The sequence below is a fragment of the Etheostoma cragini genome, chromosome 4 (assembly GCF_013103735.1).
Source record: "Etheostoma cragini isolate CJK2018 chromosome 4, CSU_Ecrag_1.0, whole genome shotgun sequence".
NCBI lineage: Eukaryota > Metazoa > Chordata > Actinopteri > Perciformes > Percidae > Etheostoma > Etheostoma cragini.
Genome location: NC_048410.1, coordinates 17,282,332 through 17,298,694, shown reverse-complemented (window position 1 = coordinate 17,298,694; position 16,363 = coordinate 17,282,332). Strand labels below are relative to the sequence as shown.

At 39.4% G+C, this 16,363-nt stretch overlaps 2 protein-coding genes across 3 annotated transcripts; both read left to right on the top strand.

Annotated features, from left to right (window-relative positions):
* The first annotated feature begins 427 nt into the window (after positions 1 to 427).
* On the top strand, positions 428 to 4,307 carry LOC117943137 (taste receptor type 1 member 3). The gene is made up of 8 exons (XM_034869078.1): positions 428 to 696; positions 826 to 1,126; positions 1,540 to 1,896; positions 1,983 to 2,402; positions 2,513 to 2,716; positions 2,844 to 2,964; positions 3,158 to 3,528; positions 3,625 to 4,307. Exons 1-8 carry the CDS (start codon positions 494 to 496, stop codon positions 4,216 to 4,218), a joined length of 2,571 nt encoding a protein of 856 aa, XP_034724969.1. The 5' UTR covers positions 428 to 493; the 3' UTR covers positions 4,219 to 4,307.
* Positions 4,308 to 5,539: 1,232 nt separating this feature from the next.
* ccdc114 (coiled-coil domain containing 114) lies at positions 5,540 to 12,251 on the top strand. 2 transcript variants are annotated; one of them, XM_034869085.1, is made up of 15 exons: positions 5,540 to 5,672; positions 6,230 to 6,299; positions 6,408 to 6,504; positions 6,648 to 6,837; positions 6,940 to 7,065; positions 7,238 to 7,351; positions 7,438 to 7,505; positions 7,606 to 7,793; positions 8,637 to 8,771; positions 9,076 to 9,158; positions 9,506 to 9,674; positions 10,141 to 10,304; positions 10,412 to 10,515; positions 10,631 to 10,721; positions 10,824 to 12,251. In XM_034869085.1, exons 2-15 carry the CDS (start codon positions 6,239 to 6,241, stop codon positions 10,923 to 10,925), a joined length of 1,692 nt encoding a protein of 563 aa, XP_034724976.1. In that variant the 5' UTR covers positions 5,540 to 5,672; positions 6,230 to 6,238; the 3' UTR covers positions 10,926 to 12,251. The 2 variants fall into 2 exon arrangements, with proteins under 2 accessions (XP_034724976.1, XP_034724975.1); XM_034869084.1 differs by having other exon boundaries at positions 6,230 to 6,305.
* The last annotated feature ends 4,112 nt before the right edge of the window (positions 12,252 to 16,363 follow it).

The following is a 16,363-nucleotide window of genomic DNA, read 5'->3' as shown; positions in this document are numbered from 1 at the left end:
GCACGACCCACACACAGATGGAGGCTACATACACGAAAGGTGCAAAGTAAATGTGTACCTCTTGCAGTGCCTTGCAAATTAGACAAACAATAATGCCATTAAATAAGATGCCACCATTCACAGTTCCTTCACACCGCAGGTTAAATCAATCTAAATCACAATAATGTTACAATAGTTTCAATTAATACTACAGCTATTGTTTTTTTTCAAAAACAATAATACACAAAACATATCTTTATTATAAAAGTAAAGGGATGCTGATCTTCATGTCCATGTATACCACAAATGTAAATTTGGGCGAATACTATAAGGATCATTTCACATAATTTGCAGTTACTCTGTGTTGCACCTTCAGGTGGCTGGGCAGGGGAGGGGCCTTTGGAACCAATTTTGCTTGGGTGGTTATAGGTAAGTTTGCATACAACAGCTGATGTAGTGACACATAGCACGCTGTTCTTGTTACTTGAGTGTCAGTCTCTGGCTCATCTGCATCATGGCTGCACCTTTCACTCTGCTGGTTTTGTGCTGGGCATTCAGACTGAGCTACAGTGTGAGTCCACCTGAATGGTTTCACAACATTTCTACCAGTCTCTTTAGTTTGCCTGGGGACATTATGCTTGGAGGGCTGTTTCCCATCAACTACCTCACCAGCAACCTCAGCCAGAGGACAGAGCCTAACAACATCAGCTGTAAAAGGTAACAGGTTGTGTGAAATAGCATCTTTGAGAAATAATGACCCTATTAATTGAGTTTCTGAACCAATATGTGTGAGTAAACTGACTAACAAGGTTTCTATTTTGTTTTTTTCTGCCTGTGGTTCCACAGATTAAATGAGTTTGGACTGGGCCTTGCTCTAGTGATGAAATATGCAGTGGATGAAATCAATGCAAACACAGTTTTGCTCCCTGGCGTTAATTTGGGTTATGAAATCTATGACACATGCAAACAACCTGCCGTCATCGTGAAGCCCACCATCTCGTTCCTCACTGCAAAATCTACCAAAGCGCTATCTGTGGAGTGTAATTACACCAACTATGAGACCAGCATATCAGCAGTGATTGGTCCTCTAACCTCAGAAATGGCGTTGGTCATAGGAAAACTCCTGGGATTCTTTCTGATGCCACAGGTTTTGTTACAAATATGTCCATTACATTTACGTCTTGGGCTGAATAGACATTTCCTCAAAACATATTCCCAATGTTAAAACTAAATACTCTATATGTACTCTACAGTGTCCCACAAGAAGTTGATTGTTTTATCTCGAATGGAAGTAAGCCTTAAATTGTTAGAACAGGATGACTACTCACTGTCCTACAAAGCAAGCTGTATTACAGAAAAATATTAATTTTTTCATCCATCACTATCGATCGTCAATTGTTTTGGCTTTTAATTTTAATAGATTAGTTACATAAAAAAACACTGCCCACTTGCACTGCAAATGTTTCTGCAACCTCAGTCAAATTTCCATTAGGCTTTACATGTCAATACATCAGTGTGGTAAAAACAAAAAGTGGTATATTATGACTTTTCTCACTTCAGGTTAGTTTTGGTGCCACCAGTGACAAATTCAGTGATAAGCTTCTCTATCCGTCATTCTTCCGTACGGTGCCTAGTGACAAATGGCAAGTGGAAGTCATGGCGCTTCTGCTGAAGGAGTTCAACTGGAACTGGGTGGCAGTGGTTGGCAGTGACGAGGAGTATGGACAACAAGGTGTGCAGGAATTCTCCAAAATGGCAGAAAATAAGTCTATTTGTGTAGCCTATCAAGGGTTGATTCCAGTCTACACTAACGTTGAATCAGCAATCCATAACATCATCGACAATATCCAAGCAACAAAAGTTGGAGTGGTGGTAGTCTTTTCTCTTACAGAGCCAGCTTTGGCACTTATTAAAGAGGTTAGTGAACCTTGTTATTAATACAAGTTATTGGTGAACAGATTATATTCAACTCAGTACCAATGATCTAATGCCATCCCCTCCAGGTCATCAGGAGAAATGTAACAGCTGTGTGGATTGCCAGCTCAAGTTGGGTCATTAGTGATCAAGTGGCTTCCCTCCCCAATGTCCAATCAATCGGAACAATAATTGGATTCTTAAACAAGGTACAGAATGTGGATCTTCTCACTGACTACACACAGGCGCTCTTTACCAAAATAAGTGAGGAGAGGGCGAATAAGACCCTCTCCACACCAAAGGTCAAAGGCAATCCTGACAATCCCTGCCCACAGTGTTGGAACTTGTCAACTGCTAACATTACCTTGGTAACAGGCGACGCAGTGAAGCGCTCAGCTTTCAGTGTGTATGCTGCCATCTACAGTGTGGCACAGGCACTGCACAACCTACTGGGATGCAATTCAACTGCCTGCATCCAGGGACCTGAAACCAAAATCTATCCCTGGAAGGTAATAGATTTTGTTCTGTGTATTGTCTGCTGTATTTAAGTGTTTGCAATTTGGAATTCCTTTTTTCAACAACATTGAGACTAATTGATGAATAAAATCTTCTTTTGCAGCTGTTGCAAGTTTTAAAGAATACTTCTATAAACATAAATGGCACTCAATTAAAGTTTGACTCAAACGGCAACCCAAATATTGGCTATAATGTGATTGAGTGGGACTGGACTGATTCTGGTTTAAAGTTAGTACATGTTGGAAGTTTTTATCAACAACTGTCGATCAACAAAACCCTCTTCAAATGGCACACTGCAAACTCAGCGGTAATTTCAGCAATCTATTAGAAACGTGATATCAACTTTTAAAAATGTATACTTTAATTGTGGTTAATCCAGTTTGGGTCTCTGAAATGTTGTAATTGTTGTCGTGACAATCCTAACTGTAATGCAGGTACCTGAGTCCACCTGTTCAGCAGCATGTGAGCCAGGCCGGGTTCGCAGAGTCAAAGGCTTCCATTCCTGCTGTTTTGATTGTATCGACTGTTTGGCAGGCACTTACCAGGCAAATGAGGGTAATGTGGTATCTGTCAATTATTTGATCTTTATTTAAAGGAATGTGTAATAGGTGGGGGAAATAGGCTGTTCTACACATCACATTCCTGTCTGACAGTGGTATTACTCTTTGCATCTAACTCTCTGCAATACATTAATAGTTCGGCAATCAAACCATTGCCATCAAAAACGTATTGTTGTGCTTTCTCATAGAGGACATCCAGTGCAAAGAGTGCCCTGAAGGTCAATGGTCTGAGGACCGCAGCGTTAATTGCACCAAACCCACCTTTTATTTTTTGTCCTGGGACACGCCTGTGGCTCTGGCAATGATGATGGCAGGGATGTTGCTCCTGGTATGTCAGGTGTCAGTGGGTGTTGTGTTCCTGAAACACAGAGAGACCCAATTGGTAGCTGCCTCTGGGGGAGCCCTGAGTTTTGTGGTTCTGATTAGCCTGATGGGAGCTTGCCTCAGTCTGCTGCTCTTCCTGGGGCAGCCAGGGGACGTGGTGTGTTATCTTCAGCTGCCCCTCACCTCCATTTTCCAAACAGTACCCATCTCCATTATCATGTCCATCTCACTACAGGTGAGAAATGACAATACATTCAAATACATCACTGTACTGGATACAAAATAAAGAGTCAACGTTGTAATCAGGGTGCAATCCCCTATTTTTAAACAGATACTCTACGTGACAGAGGTCCCAAAGACGACCGCCTCTCACCTCCATATACTAAGAGGCCCTGGAAGCTGGCTGTTTGTGCTGGTCTGCTGTGCTGTACAGGCTGGTCTCTGTGTCTGGTTTGTTCAGGAAGGACCCTCACTGTCTGAATATGTGTTAAACATGAAAATAGACTTTGTGAGAGAATTTCTGGCATGTCCAGTGGAACCCTTGATTGGATTTGCCATGATACAAGGCTTCAACGGTGTAATGGCCCTTATATCATTCATGTGTACCTTCATGGCAGCACAGCCTCCTCATCAGTATAACCTTGCCAGGGACATCACCTTTGCCTCCTTGATCTACTGTGTGATTTGGGTGACCTTTATTCCCATTTACATAGGCTTGAATAACAAGGAAAGGTCTATTGCCCATGTTTTTTTCACCCTGGCAAGCAACTTGGGACTGGTGGCTGTCTACTACTTCCCAAAATGCTACCTGCTGTTGAGAAAACCTGAGCTCAATACAGCAGAGCACTTCTGTACCTTCCTAGAGGGCGTCCCACTAACGCAAGCTCAGGAGGAACCTCAGCCACAGACAGAGACAGGGAAGTAGTAAATAGAATCTCAAAGAAAATATCTGTAACAATCCTATTTTGTAAAATGTACATTTGCATGCTTAATAAAGAGTGTTTGTGGATTTCATGTTTTAAACTAGTTCGGGCCTACAGTATAGGCTACAAAACATATTTTACATTAGGCTATAATAAGCTGTTCTTTATTGCAATATGCAGTATTTCGTATCCCTTGTGGTTTTGGAATCAGCTCCATGTTATTAAAGCTCACCTCTTGTTCCGTCAACCTGCCTGCTTGGTCACTTGCATTTGGACCCAAATCAACTTTCTAGAAACTGTGACACACTACATTTCTTTGGTAACTTTAGTTACTAGTTATGAAACAAATACATTATGCTATCAAACAATAGGAATGTATTGTTACCCACTGCTACTCAGCAATAGACTAAAGCAACATATCAATCAGATATCAATTAAAATGAACGCCACATTTTTTTGCTGCAATATTAAAGTGATGTGTACCCACAAATGCAACAATATCATAAACCAAAATAATAATAAATGTCATTCTGAAATGGGCTATTCTGCAAAATGAGTACTTTTTTGAGTCTTGTACTTTTGGTACTTTTACATAAGTACACTTTTAAATGAATGACTTTCCCTCGTAACGGAGTATTTCTACACTGTATTGTTACCGGGGACGGTTTAGAACCATAGGAAAATCTTTTTTGCTTGCCTACTAAAAAAAGATGCGGTACTTAACCATTGATGTTAAGTCGAGTAACTTAGAAGTAAGAAATGGGGAAACTTTCAAGCTAAGCTACTCAGATCACCTTTGTCCTCAAAGCGTCAGTCTTGTATGGCAGCCCATCCTCAAATGTAGGCCTACTGCAGGATTTTTTTAAACCAAGGACACCTTAACTGAGAGAGAGAGAGAGAGATCAGGGACCCCCTAAAGCATAAAATTAAATTGGATACTAAACTGGGCGTGATATCGTGTTGGTGTCCCAAAGCCTTTAATACATTGTTAGTGCATAATATTAAGCTATTAAAATAGGTCAGTAAGGCTATCATCAATGTGGTTTTTTTTTACAAATAGGCTGATTTGCTAATAATAAGCTATGTCAGATTCACGTTAAGACTTTTTATTTATGTTTTGACTTTAAATAAAACAGTTATTGAATGCATCTGCATCTAGCATATAGGCTTATGAAGTAGCGTTTTCCTAGGATGGCGAAGGAATTTGTCCCGCCCTACTCTTCCTCTGAGTACTCGTTGTACATAGACATGGGCCATACACCCCTGGGCATGAGGCGTGGTTAGGGTAATATCATCATGTAAGCCAATCAGAAGCAGAGTAAGGCAGAGTAGGGCGGGACATTCCATCGTCTTCCTGGGTAAGGCCATGTTTACACTGGGAAACGATAGTCCCAGGGCACTTAACAACGGTTGCTAACAACTCAGACTACTGTGAGCCTGCTGTGTGTCCTATGAGGTAAGAACTTTACTTTTCAAACTTGCGAGATAAATTCTTATTTGTCCTTGCCAGCTGGCAACTTTTTTGATGCTTTGTTACCTAACTATAAACAAGCTAACTAATTGCAAGTTTTTCATACCAGCTAGTAAGAACCATAGTCCTTTGTTATGTATAAGTACCTAATGTGCATTAGATGCATCTTAGATTTGATGACTTGTCCTATAAATTAAAAACTACAATTTGCTGCCGCGCACACAAAAGGTTTGTGAAGACAAATGTGTGTTGTTCAATGTAAAATCATTTTGCATTCATTGAATAAAAAACTATAATTTTAAATGTATTTTACAAGTAGTAAGTAAGATAATGTCATTTCCCCCTCGTGTAAGTTTTATTTTTTGTCATGTCATGTAAAATAAAAATAAAAATATACATATTTCGCTTTAAATCTAGGTTTGAACACTTAGTATGAGAGTATGTTTGATTCAACTTAATGGTAAGAGGACAATAACATTTCCACTAGTAAAGTTCAATATTTTTTGTAAAAAGCGTTACTTTACCTTTTTATTGTCATCCAGAGTGTAACAATGCCTAGAGGTAGATCGGCCACAAGCGCCCGCTCAGACAGCAGTGAGATGGATATTGATGGTACAGGTAATGTTATTTATGTTGCTATTATTACAGTAAATAGTAGATGTTGATGCTCTCTAAGTAATGTTATTTTGACAGTTGCAAATTTATGTTTTTTTAATGCAGAATCAGAAATAGCCAAACTGCAGAGACAGTTCAGGATCATGGAAGGAGATCGGCAGGCCTACAACATTCAAGCCCGGGAGCAGATCCGCAAACAACAGTGAATAAGCACTACGCACACATCACATTGTCAACAGTGTGTGTGTTTGTGTGTGTGTGTGTGTGTGTGTGTGTGTGTGTGTGTGTGTGTGTGTGTGTGTGTGTGTGTGTGCCTGATTGATTGTTTTTATAATGTGGATTAAGGCAGGAGATAGAGAAGCTGCTGAAGGAGCAGGAGGAGCTGCATCAAAACCTTGGTGCCTGTAAGAGCTTGTCACGCCAACAACAGGACAGTGAGGACACCCAGAGTCTTCAAGCTCTGCTGGAGCAGAGAGATATGCTAGAAGAAGAGCTGGGGAAAGAGAAGCAGTATCAAAAAGAGCTAGATAATGAGGTGAATAAAGTCCTTTTTCCCTCTGATGATACTAAATTAAATGTTTACTGATATGTTTTGTTACAAACCACAGCTTATGTCATGTTTCTGTAATGGGGGCAGATTGCAAACATAGAAATGAAGATGGCAGAGCTGAGAAAAGGCGAAGTCAGTTCTGGTGATACACAAAAGTCTGAGGTACGGAAAACTCAGAAGGCCATATGCACTTTGGAATACAAACTGGACAAAGTGAGTTATGCAAGTTATTACCACAGCATACCTAGAAAACAGACAAATCCCTCAATATCATCATGTAGAAGTTTTGTTGTTGTTCTGTCTTTTTTTCAAGTGCATATCTTCACATATTATTATCTTCTATTGTATTATTTTAAACTTTGTATGTGCTGTATGTCCTGTCCAGTCCTTGACTCGTTTCAATGAGCAGCTGACCAAAAACAGCCACCTGAGAGAGGAGTTGCAGACTCTTCATATTGAGCGTGTTCGTTTCCAGCAACTACACAACAGGTTGGACAAGGTCAGAGGTCACACCATAGGGGATTCAGAGACAGTTTTTGACTCTGATTTTTAACACGTCCCTGCACTGATTTTTGTGTGTTGTAGGAACTGCAAGATATGCGCAAGAAGATCGGGGAAATTGTCAACATGTCCACTGCTGCTTACGATGCCAGGTCAGATTTGAGACAGTTATGTGCAATAATATGTGAAATACATAATGACATGCTCTTGGTTGTTGAATATTTTATTTAATTTTGAGCCCTTCTACTTTAGGGTTGAGGCTAAGTCCAAGATGACCATGATGAGGGACAAGGCAGTGAAGGACCTGGCCCAGTACAACACTGAGATGAAGGAACTGGAGAGGGTTATAGCACATGAGTGCAGCCTGAAAGAGTTTATGACCATCAAGTGCAGCGAGAGGAGCGGGCAGGATAATGGCCAAGATATGGGACATAGACAGCGTAAGACACAGTTATTGATTAATAATTATGATAATGGAGAAAGTGTTAGTGAGAATGATAAAGCTGGTGGTAATTATTTAATGTTTATTTAGTGGGGAATCTCACCAAATATTAGCTTGTGGTTTGTGAATGCATTCAGGAATCCCTGCAGTCTATTACAATATATCCCATGAGCACAATCTTATCTGATCTTCATGTGGAACTTTGTTTGTGTCTTCAATATCTATTGGGCATTTTCTTCCCATGCCAAACTGTATACTGGCAAACAATATAGCATTGCCTAGTTTCAGTTCATGATCGCATGTCCACAGATGTATTAGTCACATTGTTTTTGTTCTTTTTATTGATATATGTTCTTTTTCAATGTGGAAAACATAACTCACAAGCAGACAGAAGCCAGAGTAAACGTTGTACTGCCACAGATTAAATCAATAACACAAACCAAACAAGAAACGTTCTAGGTTGGTTTGGAAACCAACACCGGTGAAACAGTACAGTCGCTTCTGCCAGTGAGTTCTTGGAGACTGTAGAAATAAATATTTAGAAATAATAAATAGACTGAAATAATAAAGAAATAGAAATAATAGGATCCTTTTCCCAGTATTTCTTATCTTGTTTTAGCCACTAGTAGCAGCATTGATACCAAAAAAAATCTATGTAAATTACTACAGTAGAAGATTGTGATGTACAGATTTGGCATTGCTGGTTTAAGTTTGTCAAAGGAGGAATAGGTAAATAAGAAAAATATTAGTGTTAACATCATGTATAGTATTAAATGATAATAATACTGCTGCCAGTTTGGATGATCCTGATGTGGATGGTAATGGTTCTTGTTTGTTCCAGTGTCAGAGCTAAAGGAGCGGAGGAGGATGGACTCGGGGGAAGAGTCGCTGGACGCTCTAGAGGAGGTGTTCGAGAGGATCCAGATTGTGACAGGGGAAGACAACCTGGACATGCTGGTCACCAGGTTCATCCAGGGTGAGTCTTACCAACACGACCTTTCTATTTTAGACTCATTCATGCACAGTGACAACTCTTTTTACAGTCTTCATGGTTCTGGAAGCCAATTGTTATGACAGTACCTGACATGACATATGTTATTTCTATGACAATGGCATCATAATTACAGCCATTTCTTTCCTTTGAGAAAAAAGTGTTTCTACCTTTGGACGAACACTGAAGCTAAATAAGTTCGACATCCCACTTTGATAATTAGAATAATCAGTCTCAGTTTAGAATATCTAAATGTATCTGACTGCTGTATTGCTTTTTTGCTGTTTAGTTGAAGACCGGAACTTTGCACTTTTCAACTTTGTAAATGAGCAAAACAATGAGGTTGAAGCGCTGACAGATCACATCAGCCAGGTGAGTATGTGTTATTTATTTACTTGTCATTAATTTCTTTCATTTTTACCTTTACAAAATTAGCCTATACTCATATTCAGTGCAACAATAGAACAGATATACCAAATTCCTTGTTCACAAAGATTACAAGCAACCAGTATTATGGACAGAGTCCAGGGTCATAGAGTTCTTACCAAATTCTAGTAAGTTCAAGTGAGTCAAATGGAAAGGTAAAGAAATATTGGTTATTTCTGACAGCAGTTTGTAGTGGGAAAGAGAGCATGTAGGATTCAAGGAGAAAAATGGTTTTGCTTCATATGACTTCTCTGTATATTTAAACTTCTGTGCTAAAATGTGTGCATCTCCAGATACAAGCAGAGACTGAGCAGTTTCGAGTAGCAGGTTTGCAACAGGAGCAAGATCATCGCTCTCTGCTGAGAGACATTGATGAACAACAAAAGGAAATTGAGTCTCAAGCTGAGGACTATGAAAACCAGGCCAGCATCATGAGCAAAATCCTGGACGAGATAAAATCAGGTTTGCAACTAATCATTTGACCGGTTTGAAATTACCTTATAATTTTAACGTTTTATAATTAGTAATTGAAGGTGTAATAGAGACATTGTTCAATTAGTATAATTCCAATTAATTGATTTTTATAAATAGGTAGTGTAACCTGTAATCTTTTAGTCAGTGCACTTCAGCATTTCAAATTGCATGAAATTGCAAGAAATTCAAATTTGTCAAACAGAAAAGCATACAGTTCAACATATAATGAACAATGTACAATATTAAATGGATAAGCAGTGGATATTTACATGGGTTTAATTTCCCCCTAAAGTTAGTATCAAATTAGATCATTTTTCCCAAAAACGTTTCATGAAATCATCAGGAAATTAAAGTCCTATAAAGTACAGATTTTTTTTAAATACAAGCATCGATGCAAATTAATAAATAAAAAAATAAGCTGCTACTCCTGACTTTAGTTTCTTCCATTACACAGGAGTGAACAGCATCTTCTCTAAAATGGAGTGTGACCGCTCAGTGATAGAGGATCTACTGGGCTCCTCTACAGGGATCAGCGAGAACAACATCATGTCCTACCTGGGTCTGGTGGAACAGAAGACCAACGAGCTGCTCACCGTTCAAGCTTTCCTCAATTCTAAAGTAACCTGTTAGCCTGTGGTTCTTACATACATTCCTGTTGTATAGACAGTACTTTCCTTCATTTCTGCTCTGCAATATAGCGTGTCTCTGTATTGTCTCTCTTACAGGATCTGGAAAAGGACTACAATCCAAAAGATCTGGCCAAATTTCTTTTGGGTCAAAATCCAGAACTGCTTCAGCAGACTATTAGCATCCAACCTGAATTCAACAGGTCAACCTTTTATCTGTTCTTATTATCCCCATTTGTTTATAATTAGTAAAGGTATATATTTAAACACTCTGAACATCAGGTTGATGAGTGTGTCTGTGTTGGTTGGACTCCTCAGTGGGGAGAATGATGCAGACGAGTCTCCTCTCACTGATGAGGAAGAACGACCCCTTTCACAGTGGGAACTTCGCAAAAGAATTACACAAGGGGTCAGTGCAATACAAAGTGCTAATCCTACACTTAAATTATTATTTATGCTTCACATCATGATCATTTTTCTAAAGTACTTTATTTCTGATTCTGATTTATAGGTTCTGAAGAGAGAGAGACTTCAGTCCGGCAGTCAGCAACCAAAGCCTCAAAGATCAGTCAGCAGTTTGATAGCAGACGACGCTCCCTGGAAGACACACTAATCTGACACATTGACATGATCGGTGTAAACAATGAGCACAGGTTTAAAATGAGATCCTTATCATCCACAGTTGAAGGGCTAGCCTTAATCGTTTACCGTAGTATAGTCTTGCATTGCTAGATCTATCTCCTCAGCGCAGTATGGCCTGGCTACACTGCCTATCTATTCTGGGTTAGTAGGAAAAACGCTTTGGCTTATTTTTTTTATTTCTTTAAACCAATTACAACCGTCTTGGGCAGCACTACGCCCCGATAGTGGATATAGCAAAACGGGAGAGACATCAGGCTTCACCTCAGCAACAAACATCCGTTGAGCCAGACTAAAGGCAGTAACTTTGTTTTGTAAGTTGATGATATTTTTGGGACATTCAAGACATCCTTTATCATGTGGATAAGTATATTGAGTCAATTTATTTATTTATTTATTTTTTAATAAAGGTTTTCCTTTATTTAACAGCAACTTAAAAAACACAGTCTAAAAGTCAAGATTGAGCTCCAGATTTTACATGTAGATACATTTCAATACTAAAACACATAGTTGCCAGATTTCCAGTGTCCTACCTATAATTGATTTGTCTGGACAACTAAAATACTTTGAAGTCATTTTTCTCAGTTCCACACTCTAGCGAGTTAAGTTCTTTTACCCTTGTTGTGCAGTATAGATCAATATAGCTTGCACATACAAACATTTAAAGTTTAATTATGTTATGCCTATGTCACCTTTTATGATGAATTATTGACAAGGCCTTTTTGGAAGCCTGTATCTTGCTATGATTTGTTTAGTAGGAACTAATTAGGTTTGGAGCTATAAAGATTCCCTGGTAACCAGCTGTCCTTTTGATGTGTGACTTGCCATCTGGCTTTGACTACACAAGCTGGTCGCAGTACAACCCTCCCTCACTGGCAGCGTTTCCTTACATGGTACTTGCTGCTATGCTCAAACGAAAAGGTTGGGGGCAGCAGAACCTTTTGTTATTCCAATTGGCATGCTGAGACCTTGAGTCTGTGTTTCTGAAAAGGAGGTGAGGAGTTCTTAGCGCTTCACTGAAAACACTGATTTTTTTTTGGTGGACTAATAATGATTTTTCTCAGATGTATTTTGGCAGATCACACTCATTCATTCAGATTTCTGTGATAAAATCTGTGTTTTTATTTAAATAAACAGTGACCTTACCATTAACTTAGTTCTCTGCTTATATACACCACAATGATTACCCTAATAATGGCAGTTACCTATTTGTAGTGTAGTCATATTATTTTCATGTGTACCAGTAATAAGAGCATCTGTATCTTGTCAGTGTGGCTTGAAACGTGCAGGGATAAAAAAAGAAAAAACTTCACTTTGATCCTCAGGAGTTTCAAATTTCATTTAATCCAAACATCCTGGTGTGAGCCTGTGTTGGGGCAAACGTGGCAGTCACTGCTGCAGTGAACAACTTCCTCAGTACAAAAGAGAACATCGGGACGGGAACCTATTTTAAGACTTTTTTTTTTACAGTGAAACAATTAACAAAGGGTGTTACTATATTTACGTTTTTAAGGTCAAACTAATGCCATCATATTTTTTTATCATGGGCTGTATGAGAAAAAGGGGATGATTTGACACAAGTGTACCTGTCTAAACAAGAAAGAAACATGTAGGTTAGTTAATATGTTAATTATCTAGCTTGACTTGTGTGGTTTGTATTAGCTTATCTGTTCATGTTTTTCCGGTGAGGTTTTGACAGCAGTGATTTTGGGAAGTGAAACTGCTACTTTGGAAACGTTTGTGACTGATCCACCAATGACTTCAGTTTGCTCGGGATAATCCCCCTGGCAGTCTCAACTGTGTGGCTATGAAAACAGATTATGAGAGATAAAAGGGTGCTGTGGAAAGGCAGAGGGGCGGCGGTGCTGGGAGATGAGATAGAGGAGGCTGCTTTCTTTGAAATTCTACTCTCACTTAGCCCCCTCCACTCCCAATAAATTCTCTGTGCACACGGCTCTCTGCATTGCCATAGAAACCTTCCTTTTAATCACAACAGAAACCTCATTTCCTATTCCTGACAAAGAGTCCTCATTGCCTGTAGAGACCGCCTGCATCAGCCATTTCCAAGGCCCGCCTTCTGCAGGCTGCACCTACCAGCAACTGCATCCAGGCTGTGTAGCTTACCCTTCCCTCTCCATATAAGCACATTTCCACCTTTTTTGTCTTCCTTAGGCCTAACAGTTTCCCCATTTTCTATTGCACCTTCTGCGTCGCAACTCATAATCTCTTTCCATTTCAGTCCTTTTCATTTTTTTTTTTACATGACTTGACTGTAGCATTACTTTGTTTTGTTTATTCCCTTTTTAATGTTTGTTGTTACTGTATGCACCCAATACACCAAGGAAAATTGCTTGCAGGTGCAAACTTGCTTGGCAATAAATCTGAATCTGATTGTGTACATGTTACAGGCTGGTGAGATTGTCACATTTAATTCAGTTTCTTGGAAACACACCAAACAGCACGGACAAAAACATGCGAGCACAGGTATTTCTCCACATTCATCTGGGAACTACATGCTTGTCTGTAGCCTACTTATCGGTTCCTTGTTAAACTGTTAAATCTGTCCCACATCCTGTTATGCCAATCATAGTGGTTCCCTTAAAAACTATTGCGGGAGTCACATTTTGCCTCAAGCTACTTGCCATTTATTATGTATTGTAAAGTTCTTTTCAACTTCCATCTCACTTAGGTAAAGTTTTTAGCTCTCAACTTCCTGTCCCCATGCAGTCTTGTTCTGCTTTGGGACCAAACTATGTTAGCACTTAGAAAATGCCTTGTTCCCTTTATCTCAGACAAGATTGTTATCTGGATACAGAAAATAACCCTGCCCTGTGTCTCTGCTCTGTCCTCCTCTCTCTCTTTTTTGTTTATCTGGGAATTTTGCCAGGTATTTCCCCAGTAAGTCTGCCTGCACCCAAAATGCTCCCTCCCCTAGACAAACACCCCCTCCCCCCCTAAAGAAAACCCTCTCCCTCCCACATCCAACCCTTCAGTGGATGTTGCTTAGCAACATGAGAGCTGGTGCATTTTCTGGCCAATCATATTCCTGAACATATTTTCAAACACTGTCAAGGAAAGAGAATATCACTTTTTTTTCTATCAAGTCCTTCTTCAATCATGGGTTTACACCTAACAGCTAATTGTGGCTATTTCATATTGCTGCACACACATTGCTTTAGAGAAGGTTTTTGGATCATTCTTATTTTTAGTGCCAGTTCATCCCCAGCATGTACTAGCAGAGCACCACTAGGTGGCAGCAAGATCAGTCTCTCCGCTACCACGCAGGCTGCAAGATTATTCTTTCTTACTGCTGTTGCCAAGCAATCCTGATTCTCATGTCTTACCTGTGAAACATTTGTGATTTTTACAGATGCCACCGACACCATTTTGTCTTTGTTTTCACCATTTTGAAACACACCCCATCTGTAAGAAAAAACATATTTTGGTTGCACTATGAAACCTATTTACATGCATTATATTAACCTATTATAAAATATATATTTACCATTCAGATCAATTCTGAGACAAGGAAACTATGTTTCTGCAGGCAGAATGAATGAGAGACCCAGTCTGTTTGCCATCAATGTTCGGGTTAAATATTAGTCTTGAACGGCTTCAGTTGGCTACATCTCATCATGGAGGAGGCAGGAAATGTGTTCTTGAGTGATTAGGCCAGCAGCTCTTGTCTTCCACTTTACCAGCAGTGGAGAGATCCATACACTCTCTGGGCTAATATGTTGTGCAGCTTCCTGTTTTCTTTCTGTACAAACCTCCGAGATAATACAACCAACTGCTTTGCTGTTTCAGACATGATCCAGCTGATCGAGTTCCATTCAAATGTTTCTTTATCGCTGATTTGTTTTCTTTTTTACACTCTCCAGGTCCCTGTGTCCCTCCCCCTCCTCGATCCCCTTGTGTGTGAGTCCCTCATCTCAGCTTCGGTTGCTGTGCAGATGGCTCTTTGTTGGTGCTTCACAATAGGTCTAAGGTCAGTGTGCCTCATGCCATCAACACACTCAAAATTGTCCACTGCAGCTGTGTTGTGGCTGTATTTGTAGTTTTCAAAAATGATTCTCATGCAAGCATCTGGGCCTCTCATGTGTACACGGTTATATTGTGGTCTTGAATTAAGAGGAAGTTGTAAAACCACATTTGCACGTAGAGATAGCCTGGACCTTTTAGGCTGTGAATACTTTAACAGATATCTTGTTTTCAAGAATCTGTAGCTTACTACACGTAGGCCTTCTTTGTTATCTCCAAAGCTCTAGACATATTTTTTGATTCTTAGGCAAGTCAGTTGAAGGCTTTAGAGTGTGAGAAAGCTCTGAAACAAACCAGACACCAGAATATCAGAGCAGCCAGAGAAATAGAAATGCAAATCTACCATCTGTTCTGTGATCCCAAACCAACCCCGATTGTTCATCATTCAAGAGCTAATTCAGTATTTACACACAGCTTAAACCTTAATAGTAATTCAGAGGGTAACACGATACTATGTACATTTTTTTAAAAATAGTAAACAAAAGAACAGGGCAAACTCTTTTAGATAAGTGCAATTCAGATAAGTGCAATTATTTACATTATACAATTCAAGGGTCATATTTCTGTGCTAATCCATTTATAGACCAAGTATGATTACAGAAGCATAAAACATGTTGTGTTTTATCTATGTGAGGGACGGTAGGTTTTCTTATTATACACAGTAAAATGTGCTGGACACCACAAGGTTCAGCAGCAGAGGGCCGGGAGCTGGGAGGTCTTCAGGCCTGTTTGCAGCAGGAAGGAGCAGGTAGGCAGAAAGGCGGGAAACTAGAAGGAGGAGGAGCTTTTCTTACAAAGCAGCAGGAATGACTGGAAATTTCCACTTTTCTCTGGCCAGCCAGTTGCAGGGGTGGAGCTATAGAAGGTGAAATAAATAAGGTAGTGCAGTTGAACTTAAGGAGTGCAGAGGAAGAACTTTTGCTACTCTTAGGTTTATAAAACCTTAAAGGAATTTTAACTCAGTAGTGAATGTAATATAACAGTAGACTCAGATATTTTAACCTTTGATTAATTACAGTCTCTTAATATGTTTTACTTATATGTTACCAAGAATTAAGATGCATAAATTGTATCCATTTGATCTCTGGCATCTGTGTTTCTATCATGTATAACTGTGTTTGTGCAACTGACTATGGAAACAAATATCCCTCTAAATCCTAAATCCTCTTGTTCAATTATGCAACCTAATAGGCCGTACTGTACGACTATGTTATACTATGTCGTAACGTGGATGCAATAAGTTGTTGAATAATACTTGTCTGTTCAATTTTCAATACCTTTTTGGATGAGAAATCTTGGTAAATTACACAGCAAACAACAAGAGTAGTATTTTACAGGTTCTGGTGAGTTTATGTGGCCATAAAAAAATCA